At 39.1% G+C, this 12755-nt stretch overlaps 1 protein-coding gene across 1 annotated transcript in view; it reads right to left on the reverse strand.

Annotated features, from left to right (window-relative positions):
• Positions 1 to 12755, reverse strand: part of LOC115412256 (neuronal acetylcholine receptor subunit alpha-7-like) — a 107983-nt gene that overhangs the window by 29514 nt on the left and 65714 nt on the right. The window contains exon 6 of the mRNA XM_030124659.1: positions 7771 to 7938. Coding sequence (XP_029980519.1) covers positions 7771 to 7938 — 168 coding nt within the window. The remainder of the gene's footprint in view (positions 1 to 7770; positions 7939 to 12755) is intronic.

Genomic DNA, 12755 nt, shown 5'->3' on the forward strand with positions numbered 1-12755 from the left:
TCCAAAATATTTTAAAGATATGTGTTTTAAGTCTCAAAGCAAATGTAAATTTTCCGCTACAAAAACGCCAATAACCACATTAACCCGATAATAATAACTGTTAATGTAAATGGTGCTTGACTTAATAATTTTTCAATATTGCCACAAAATCAACATTGTTCTAAGAGTCCTGAAGCTGTTACAACTTATCAAAGTGCAAAAGTTCTTTCGCCATACTCTCTATGATTGTATTCCAATGGTTTATTTACCTTGGTATACAAATTAGATTACATTAGATTAGATTAGATTAGATTAGACTTTATTGATCCACACAATGGGGAAATTACTTTGTTACAGTAACAGCACAAGACATAACAGGCTGCCAGTATGCAAATGTGATTCAGCTTGTAAAATCATGTCTAAAAAAGTGGTGCCAGGCACAACGAACTCCACCCCTCGCACGTATTTCGCACCTTATAAGTAAACCTACCTTTCGTCAAATGTAATGACATCTATTTTGGGTCACTGGCATTCTATAAACCCAGTTTGGTATGAATTGAACCAATAGTTTTGCTGCTAAAGTGTTAACAAACAAACAAATTGGGGGGGGGTGGTATAAAATTATACAAGGGCCTTCAAGAACTATGGGGGATGAATATGGCATGCATAATAATAAAAATGTGAATGTGAGAGAAACTTTCAATCATCATTGGTGGAACAGGAGCAATGGAAATCAATCCAACCACTCTCAAATTAAAGAATACAGTCTAAGAAATTACACTGACCATCAGATGTTTCTGTCATGAAGTTTATGGGTCATTCATTACAATAACCAGAGTAACTTAGCTGAACTACTTGATAGTAGCATTTAATTTATTTAAATTGCATGACCTGCCGCTAGCCTGCTAATTAGCTCAGGTGTCTGTACTGTCACATTACTGTTAACAAACACGACAGTATGTGTTTGTTACGGGTCTCACAATGGACACCCATAAGCAGATAAGGTTCCTGTATAAACAGGATAAAAATGATGAGACAGGCAACGGTGCTTCCTTCCAGTTCAGCCTCACTCAGCAGAGTCTTTATTACTCAGTATTACAAATAAAATAAAATCATCAAATAAAATCATCTTTTCCATTCCATTCTGCATTGATTTTGTTTCTTTCCAACATTACTTCATTCACAATCACAGATCAAAAATATTTATATACTGATTAGCCTAAAACTGCATCAACAAAGCTTTCAGTCTTGCATATCTCAGTCATTCAGTTCTGAAACTGAGTCAAATTTTACCTTTAGTTCCAAGGCAAATTAAACTAACACATTGGCACAAAATGTACACAAAAAAAAGGTCCCTACTTTAACCTTCCAGTATTTAGCCTCACTAATAAGTGAAATAAAACTACGACATAACTCCAAATGAGCAAAAATAAAACACGAGCTGAAGACTGATAACCAATACTAATAAATGTGTTTAAACTGTAAACATACACCTAAGCATACACACATGACTTTCATCAAGAGTTTTCAAAACCATGACACAAAATTCAGCCAACCATGGAATGTGCTGGAGCCAGAAACTTAGCTAACTTTCTACCTTGAGACAAACCAAAAGACGGGCGCCATTTTCGCCGACATGAAACAGAAAGTAAAAATCGATACTCCACCCGTTCATAAGTTAACGTAATTAAACTACCTAAAAAAAACGTTTTGTGTCTTATCCCTAGTGTTCAATGACATTTCTGTACTCATATACAAGTTTTCAAACCGTACTAACCTGTATAAACAGGATAAAAATGATGAGACAGACAACGCTGCTTCCTTTCAATTCACCCTCGCTCAGCAGAGCGAGGAAGCAACGATCGTCGTTAGCAAAGAGAGTCCATAGGGAGAAGCACAGTGCCACACTGCCTCCTGCTGGCCAAGCTGAGGTATCCAGGATAAACTCCACTGAATTAAATCAGCTATAAAATATATACAGGGTGTCCCATAAGTTTCCATACATAGGAAAAATAAACGTTTCTTGACATAAACCATTTTTATTTATATAATATGCTCTATATGACTGCCATTTTGTCGGGAACACATTTCAATGCGTGTCCTCCACTGCTGAAGAACTATAAAGAAGAAATATAAAGAAATACATGTTAGAACCATATATGTATGGAATGTATTTTGTCTCCTATGAATGGAGACTTATGGGACACCCTGTACATTTGCAGCCATAAGGACTAAAATTACTGTTTCTTCTCTTTTTTTCCCACAGGAAAACAACAGTTCAAAACAACACAACAAACACAAAACGTGACGACATATTTTGTGTGCGTCACATGTTCACCTTTATTAAGGAACTTAAATTAGTTGAAGATGTTCACTGTTGGTAGATGTCAGAATCCTAATAAATAGGTAGCCTAAGACTAGCAAGCCTATACTTATTTCCTGCTGCTCCTGCAACTTACCAGCACCTCTCGCTTGTCATCTGAGCTCGCCTGTCCCTGCACTGCCAGGGGATGCTTTGACTCAACCTCCTCCTGGCATCCACAGTCTTCATAAATAGCTCAGTAAACTTTTTGCATTTGGATGGCTGTAATAGTTTGGCCCTCTTCTTGCTGTAACCCTGGTGATAAAACAGAGTATATACCACTTTAATTCATGTCTGGCTCTGGTGAGTGAGTATAATCTCGCGTTGTTTCATAAATTTTTGCGAGATGATCACGTGGGTCGGTGCGACCAATCGATGCTGGCATTGGGGACGTCATGCGGTCACGTGATGGGGGTGTAGCTAATCGCACCCAGTCACGTGACAGGGGTGTAACCAGCAGTGACGTGCAGTCAGAGGAGGCAGAGCCTCCCTTGTCAATCTTGAAAAGAAAAAAAACTTGACTATAAAATATAATAAATGTTGATAGTTGTCAGCTGGTATGTCCTATAAACTAATTTTCCGTTCAAATCCAGTATTGTTATTATTATTATTATTATTTTTTTGTCAATTAGAATAGCAGAATTTCCACATGCTCCGTTCAAATACAGGGAGGAGATGCGTTTTGAGGCAGCGCTGTGCTGTGCCTCCAGGAGAACTGTCTACTCCCCTCATGAACTCTGCTGGTACCCGATGAAAATATTGTGTCACTGTCCCTCTGTATATCGCAGTTAAAATGCTTTCGAACACTGATTATATGCTCTATCCTTCCATAATCTGAATAACGTATGGAATGTATTTCTGTAATGTGTTGAGGCTTGCAGATTAATCAGAAAACCACAGTGAAAAAGTCACTAGGGGAGGCAAACAGTACCCCTGCCTCATGATAGATGGCGCCTGTGAGTCCACAGATTCATGCGCTTATAATCTTCTTCGTTCTTTTTCATACACTTTAATTCACCAGGATCGGCGCATGGATTTCATGTACAAATAAAGGTAAGACCATAAACTTTTTTTTATTTTTAGTTTGAAATGGCTCTTTTTGAAGGTTTCCAGTCGAGTTCCTGCCAGTCTACCTATGCTGACTTGATGCAGAGCCCATATACCCAGGCCATTCCTTTTGCTCACTCTCTCTATTCCAGTTTCTCAGGCCACCATATATTTATAGATCTGGCTCTGAAAGAGTCAGTGCCTCCCCAGCCATGAACCCCACTGCACGTCACTGGTAACCAACCACTGCTCTATATACACACGGTAGTCAGTCACTCAGGTGTAGCGGAGATGCCGCGCACGTACCATGCTGAAGGTTGGTTTGAATCCATTTTTCACTTCTGTTTTCACCACAAATGAGTTAACATTCTGTGTATACATTGTGGTGTTTAGGAGCCCGTCCACCAACCTGACTGACGCAACCCGAGCCGCGTTAACCGAACCGATATGACTGGAGTTATCACCCGAATTGGTGAGTGAAGTTGCGCTAGCTTAGCTGCGCTAGCTTAGCCGTGGCTAATTAATTCATATGGTGTGGTTTGTCGGTGATTTTACTGCCGTTTCCACACAAGGGTTCTTCAACCTTAATGTCCATGCCTGTTTAATTAGGCCCGAGCCGAGTAAAGCCGGCGCAGGGCCTATTGAGTCTGCAGTGGGCGCATGGGGACGAAATCGCCAGTGACGCGGTCGCCTTTCGCCACTGTCGCCACTCTCACACATATTCACATTCATGGCAGTCAGACCTTTCTGAACATGAACATGACATGTGCACAAATCGCATATTTACACCTGCTCAGAATTAATGGGAGTCAATGGGCCATGCCCAGTCAGGGTTAGTCACGTGGGTGTAAGTGCACGACACGTGACCTCTGACCCCACAGACATGTGGGGGACCTCGAGAGCTTTCAAATAAGGCCAAATACGTGGTTGCCACGGAAACGGCTATATTGTTCTTGCTCAGATTATTATTAGGCCCGAGCCGAGTAAAGCCGGCGCAGGGCCTATTGAGTCTGCAGTGGGCGCATGGGGACGAAATCGCCAGTGACGCGGTCGCCTTTCGCCACTGTCGCCACTCTCACACATATTCACATTCACGGCACTGAGACCTTTCCGAAGATGTACATGACATGTGCACAAACTGCATATTTACACCTGCTCAGAATGAATGGGAGTCAATGGGCCACGCCCACTCGGGGTCAGTCACGTGTGTGTAAGTGCACGACACGTGACATCTGACCCTACAGACATGTGGGGAAGCTTGAGAGCTTTCAAATAAGGCCAAATATGTGGTTGCCACAGAAACAGCTATGTTGTTCTTGCTCAGATTATTATTGTTTTAATTTTTTTTTTTAGGCCCGAGCCGAGTAAAGCCGGCGCAGGGCCTATTGAGTCTGCAGTGGGCGCATGGGGACAAAATTGCCAGTGATGCTGTCGCCTTTCTCCACTGTCGCCACTCTCACACATATTCACATTCATGGCACTGAGACCTTTCCGAAGATGTACATGAGATGTGCACAAATCGCATATTTACACCTGCTCAGAATGAATGGGAGTCAATGGGCCACACCCACTCAGGGTCAGTCATGTGGGTGTAAGTGCACGACACGTGACCTCTGACCCCACAGACATGTGGGGGAGCTCGAGAGCTTTAAAATAAGGCCAAAAAATGTGGTTGCCATAGAAACGGCTATATTGTTCTTGCTTAGATTATTATAATTATTATTTTTTTTTGTTTGTCATATCTTTTCCTTCTCCTGTGCTTTGAGCTCAATTTTGACCCCCTGAACATTTACAAAAACTCACCAAATTTTGCCTAAAATTCAGAAGTGCGAGAAATTGAATTTACATATAGGTTTCATAGATGTCGGTAAAGAAATGTTGCGGCAGCGCCCCCTTGAAAAGTGGAAATACATTACGCCAATGGGAGCGCGTCCAACATAAAGTTTGTCGTAGAGCCACGAAAATCGGTAGACAGATTCATCATGAGGAGACAAACAAAAAATATTATTATGGCCATGCCTCTAAACCAACCCTTAGTCAGCCATATTGGATTGAAATTTCCAAAATGCTGAGTCAGCGTTTTCGCTGACTAACCCTAACCCTAACCCTCCTTGGGCATTTCGCCGAATGAGCTCAAAATTATTATATATTAATTACAAATTAATTACTAATTAATTACAACTCGTAGTTACACATATGCTACATTGCACTCTACTTTGGGTTTTTCTGTTTCAAGTATGGTGAATTCCCCCCATGTAATAGCCTAAATAATTGTACTGGTGCCACCTGTTGTTTTGACGTTATTGCAGGTTGTACAACTACTGTCCAAGTGATAAACTACCAGTATGATTAATTTCAACATGAATTTGGTTGAAAAGTGAAGAGTTAAAGCAGTCACATGGCGTTAATTCAGTGTTTGAGCAGCAGAGAGACAAAAAAGATAGAAAGAAGAAAAAATTGTGCAGTGGGAGATCTCTTATTGAAGGGAGACCTAGTCAAGATGGCAGGAATGTAGTCACATAGATACAGTTTAAAATAATTGTCGCAAACACAGAATAAAAAAATCCCACTCATACAAACAATCCAAATATTTACAGACCAACAGCCTTGATTTCAGATATTTTACTGTTTAAAACCATTGAAATGAATCAGTGTTTGTAGATGGAGCTCAGACTTAGGCTTGTTCCAGGTATCAGGAGAATAGATAGAAGCATAGTTTGTAATGAATCTCAGAGTATTGTGATAAACACTGTTCAACAAGTGAAAAGAATGGGCAGGTGCATTCATATAAAGTCTAACTCTATCATCCAAAACAGGTAAAAATGTTGAGTGCACCAATTTCTCTTTTTAATTACAAGAGAAACACATCTTTCTCAAATAAAATCCCAATAGCAGCTTCAGCTTTCTGACAACACACAGAACATGCTCCTTAAAAGATAAGTGGTGTATTGGTTACTTAAATTGTTGCAGATTTTGATGTTAGTGTGACTATTGAAAAGTTTTTTTTTCCATGCTTTAGAAAACATATAGCCCAGCCAAAACAGATTAACCACCTGGATTTAGCTAAACAAACAGTTCAGCTCCTTCCATTGGATAATTAATGCAATGATGAACATGTTTCAGCTGCAACAGCTTCTTTAACTTTAACTGATGGAGTGAGTAGCTTCTCTTTTATTAAACAACCATTAGCTGGATAGAAGCAGAAAGACTGGACTGTAATTTCAATGGAAAAAGGTCATGGGGTATGATGAGTCCAGATTGACCCTGTTCCAGAGTGATGGGCACATTAGGGTGACAAGAGATTACCCATCATGCCTAGTGCCTACAGTACAAGCCTGTGGGGGCAGTGTTTCGATCTGGAGTTGAGTCAAGTGGTCTAGTCCAGGCTCAGCAATGCCAAAAATATGTCAGAAATAAATTGGTCTGCAAATGTCTTGATTGATTGCATGAGTTTTTCCCTGTGTTTGCAAATGCTATTATTATTTTAACTATGTGACTGTATTGCTGCCATCTTGGCCATGTCTCCCTTGAAAAAGAGATCCCCCATCTCAATGGGACCAACCTGGTTAAATAAAGGTTAAATAAAAAAACCAACAATAAAATTAAATAAATGATGCACTGCTCCGCAATGCAGAAAACACACCTCTCATACAACTGGAGGAAAATAAAAAGCTGCTATGATCATCATGCACATCAGAGCTGGTCTTTCTATGGTAGTTATGTAAACAGCACTGGTCTACAATTTTTTACAAATGATTTGCTTCAGAGATTAAATGTGCTAAATGTTACGTATTTTAATAAGATTAATTGGAAAACAAATGACAAAAGTGCCGATTTGCCGATGTTTTCAAGGTATATAATTAAGTGTTATTACATATATATATTGGTTGATTTTACTATTTATATAATAGTTTTATAAATCTTCCACTAAATAGAACCTGTAAAGTGAATGTATTCTAATGTGCAGACAGTGTTTTGAAGTAGATCTTGTAGCTCTGAGACAAACATTCCTTTTGAGTCAAACCCACTCTCTCGTTAATTCTTGAATTTCACATTTTGACCCAAGGCTGAATCTTGGAAAGTTTAGCCAACCAGCATTTTTTACTTGATTTTTCTTTATCAGTGACTCTCATGTGGTAAAATTTCATTACTTTTATTCTGGAAGCATTTTCCTTGTAGACCAGTGTAGTAGCTGCAAAAAAAAAAAAAAAAAAAAGACATATATGATTTGGTGAAAACAAACTTAAAGGACTGAGCAGTGAGAATTCAGTAACCACAAATATACTAAATACTTTTGATCCTGGTGTCATTTTAAGCTGGTCATTTTATATTTTAAAGTTGGGTTTAAGTTGAAATTAAAAGAAGTCATCAGTTCGTCTTACCAACAAGATCCCACTCTCCATTGCTAATATAGTTGGTAATGTCTGCATCCAGCATCTTTAAGTCCAGAGACCAGCCTCCATATGTCCAGGAGCCAAACTTCAGGTCACATCTCTGGACATCGAAGGGAAACCAGCGCACATCGATGTGGCAGCTGCTTTTAAAGATTCCTGTTAAACAGAAATACATTTCCTATTTATTTGGCATTGTAGTTATTTTTTTCCCAGACACACATGTATACATAAGGATTGGGAATCTTAGTAGTAAGGCTGATATGATAGGCATCTCGATACAGCATCTCCGACCCAATATATTAGAGATACATGTGTGGCATCTCACGATGCGATATGATTCACACCCAAATCACGATACAGAGTGATTAAGCACATTCTGATTCAACACATTCATTCTGGTTAAAAAAAAAAAAAAGCATTTTATTTATTAAATAAGACAATATAAAATAGACCATGGCTTTCACAAAGTGGCTTTTGTGCAATTTCAGAACACATCCCTCACATACAGTCATGTGAAAAAGTTAGGACTTTGTTTCCAAAGTCGTTTCTCTGCATGATTCTCATGCTCAGTTTCTTGCTCCCTAGCCCAATCAGTGTGTACAATGTAATGTATTTGTAATGTAGGTAATAGAGAAAAAGGTTCTGTCACTTTAAGACAGGGCCGGACTGAGACTCATTTTCAGCCCTGGAGTTTCATACCTCAGACCGGCCCACTTTAGATCACGACCTATTATTATTAAAATCATGGAATTATAACCTTATATGTTAGGTCTACACACTGTTCTGCAAAGCCTTCTAATTCAGTGTATTTTCTAAAATATTTCCAATTCAGTGCAAGTAAAGGTTGCTTCACAATGTGGATTTATTTCAACAGTGAGTGCACGTAGACATCTCCAACATTATTATTCCTCACAACACAACAATAACAGAATCTATATTTTTGTTCTTATAAGTGTTAACATTTTTCAAACCTTTAAAATGTTTGAAATGAAATGAAAGAATATAAAAAAATATTAAATAAAAAAATAATAATAAATAAAAAAAAATAAAGCTTGCTGCACTTTCTAATAACTATTATTTTTGTATCCTCTGCAACAAAAGATTTCCATCACAACTTACTTGCGGTTTGTTCCATCGATGCTATTGAAAATTTTTGGTATAGTGAGTTTAGGGGTTTGATGAGGATGATAAGAAAAAACTGTCTGTATATCCTGTGACTGAGGGCGAGCAGAGGAACCAAAGCTAACAACAGACTCATCTTCATCTGTCTCATTTGTGCCTAGTGGTTCAGGGTTGTGCTGCTGAGCTGCTCCTCTGTCATCAGTAGACTCTGCTCTCCCTTTCACACTTCCTTCAGTTTCTCTAGATTCACCTGTATCACAATAAAAAATAATATCTACAGACATTTGGACTTACTTTACTAATTAAGATATTTACATTGGCAAAATATGCAGCTTTATTTAATATTACTTTGTGCTATTGCCTTTCAGTTGTGGGCTTTGTGTATTTACTGTCTCACTTTTAATAATAAAAATTAAAACAGGTCAGGACTATGGTTTGGGTCTAGAAAGTGGTTTTACTGGAACTAATGCTTGTTCACACAGTCTGTTCTAACAGCTCACCTTTTCCTTCCATCCTGACAGGAACAATCCCCTCATCACTACTGGCTCCTGGCTCTGCTTCTGACACTAAAGCACATTTTAAAAATGCTCATAATTCTCAGCACAAATCTTCTATTTTGTAAAGCCTTGGTGTCAGTTTCATTCATGTAGTGCTGAATCATCTAGTATCTCAGAGCACCTTTCATACTGAACAGGCCTACACCATACTCTTCATTGGAGCCTATTTATTCTAATCCTCTTCCCTCCATGAGCAGTCCTATCTGCCCACTCTGGACTTGTGGGCTCATGGCTGGTGCTGAATGTTCTTTCTGACTCTGAGGAGCTACAAGACAAAGTTTCCCAGTTCTGTGGCGTCGCATCATACTATTATTTAAACTGCATGACGTTATGTTCCACGTCACAATGCCACACAATTCACTGACTCGATAATTAACTAACTTGAAAGGTGGTTTACCCGGTTCATCGTCCTCATTAGTTGTTTCCAACCGGAGGTCGTTTTTGTGACAAAGTTCAACGTGATCAACTCAGTGCTATGACTGAACACCGGCCCCCCAAAAATAAATAAATAAAATATTAAATACATATTTAAAGTGAACTCCAGCCCTCGCGGCCCAAATATTATACCGGCCCACCAGGAATTGTCCCGGTCCTCCCGATTAGCCAGTCCGGGCCTGCTTTAAGAGACAGACAGACTGATTATTTGGCGGGCAGATTATAGCATATCACTGATTAATCAACATCAGTCAATTCTGTCGCTCTGCTCCTGTGTCTGTGCTGCCCAGAGAGTTAGTTTCCCTTCCACTTCTGCTCCAACAATCACGCCCACACACACAATCATGGACTGCTACCCCCGCTCCAATAAGGATGGACTGCTATCCCCGCTCAGAAAATCATGGACTGCTACTTATTTACTATTTGACACCCCCCCCCACACACACTCTCGTCCATGCGCTTCCTGTATACCTCACAATTTCATTCTGCAGGCACGCCTGGGTATTAACACTGTATCCTAATTGTTGCTTACATTTTAAAGAGTGATTTAAAAAACTATTTTTATGTCACTACTTATAAAATATAGACACATCGTTTCCCAAAAGTCTGCTCTCCCCAGCATAAAAACTACCACATCTACAACCCATAGCTCCCCACGGGTCACATACTAGTCTAATATAAGACTATTGTACAGTATTTTAATGTTGAGTAAATTATCTTTGTGAGATAAATAAAGATTTATGCAACTATTAATTCACATGTCTGCCATTATCAAATATTATATTCTATTATATCCTGTATATATCAATGTTCTTATTTCATATATCAGCCGATATATCAGATATTGGCCGATATATTGGTTACCAGCTTTTTTTTAGCCCCCAGTATCGGTATTGGCATCGGCCCCAAAAATCCCATATTGTTTGGGCTATATTCAAGAGACACCTGCGCAAGGTATTCCGGGGTGCGCTGTTAGATATGTACAGTGCACTGTTTTAGAAGTATCTCCGGTATGTACAGCAGTATTCAATGCAGGGGATATAGTAAAAAGTACGTTAGGAAACCACATGTCATCACCTCCCTTCTATGTCTTGTACGATTAAGATACAGACATTACAGTATTCATTGGAACCACAGTGCATCCGCGGAGCTCATACTGCAGTGTGCAATGTACACATTTGTGTGGATCTGCAGAAAAGAAAAAACTTTACCAAATAAATAGTAACACTTTTAAGTGCAAGTAAAAATATATTCTATTGAATGGATTGAATTTTATCTGTCACATCTACTCCCAGACAGTAGTGTCTTTTTATGTTGTCCTGTCATTTCCTGTTTTATTTTGGCATCCTCCCTCTTGTGTCTTGTCTGGTACTTCCTGTTCCCTACTTTTCTGCTCATGTGATTACCTTCCCCCACCCTAATGTGTTTCACCTGTGTCTCGTTGTCTCCCTCTCCCAGTGTGTATACTGTATATACCGTGTGCTTTCTCCTTTAGTTTGCATGTTCGTATTCTTCTTTTGTGAGATACCTACCAGCTTTTGTCCCGGTCTGCCTGTTTTCCCAAGCCTCGCCTTTCCCCTGCTGGTACCTCTGCCTCCTAATCTGGCTCTTCGTTTTTGACCCAAGCCTGTCATGTCAGTGCCTCTGCTCGGATTCACTGTTGGAACCTGTCTGTCTGGCTCTTGACCCCACACTTGTCCCTCAACTACGATGCTAGATTTCCTACACAGACCCTGAGTCTGAGAACATCCTTTGTTGAATTATCATTCTCTTCTATTTTTTAATACCTTTTTTGTAAACCTTAATTCTGTTTCCTGTTCCTGCATTTGGGTTCTTACTTTCACATTCAGTCGTGACATTATCGATACATTCAATAACCGATGCATCGTGATATCATTCCAAACTTTTCAGTCACTCACACCTTCTCTACCGGTACACATGGATCGTGCACAGGTGTGTCGGCATATTGATATGTATCAAATAATCTTCCCCTCCTTAATATATAGAAAACATGTTTGTATGTATCTGTATGGACTGGGAAAATGAGGAGATTAGAAAACAGTGCGACCACACCCTGCCTTGTGCATGCTTGTTGTTGCTTTGTGCAATAAACAGGCACCTAAAACATCAAATATAAATCTTATTGGTGTATGTCAGTTTATGACCAACAGGAATTCAAGTTCAGCACTGACACATTTGGAAATGGACACATAACAGTGTCGTGGTGATATCTGTATGATATGGAGAACACAGCAACATCTTTAAGTTAACTTAACTTTAGAGTTTTATTATTGTCATTGCTTTTCAACTTTAAGACAGACTAACATCTCTGTGGCTGCTGTGACAAGTATAGTGTAGCAGTTTGCAGCAGTTTGTAGTCATTTTGTGGTTTTGTATGATATTGTAAGATATTTTATAAAACTAAAATCATATATATTCTTTCCTTTTCTTTTTTAAAAGGAGAGGAATAATAAAATACCATTCAGAAAAATATTCATATTCATGTGGACAAGGCATTAATGTCCAGTGTTTCCAACTCCTCAGTAAGGAAAATATCTATTGTCTTTCCTTAAAGTCACTAGAGGGTGCTAGACAACATCATCACCTAATTTACATAATTGCAAATGTACATGTAATTGTAATTAATGATGTAGGAGAGAGGAGTAACATTGTGGGAGAGACAAAAAGCAATATTAAAAACACCCTAAATATGCATAGAAGTACAAATGAACTAAACACTGTCAATTCTTGTTTGTTTGTTTTTTTTAATGTCCCAATTCTAACCCTCCTCCTTTATCCGGGATTGGGAATGACTAATATGACCCAAAAGAGACACTCTGGAGGAGTTACTTTGGTTAG

This window comes from Sphaeramia orbicularis, chromosome 3 (genome assembly GCF_902148855.1).
Source record: "Sphaeramia orbicularis chromosome 3, fSphaOr1.1, whole genome shotgun sequence".
Taxonomy (NCBI): Eukaryota; Metazoa; Chordata; class Actinopteri; order Kurtiformes; family Apogonidae; genus Sphaeramia; species Sphaeramia orbicularis.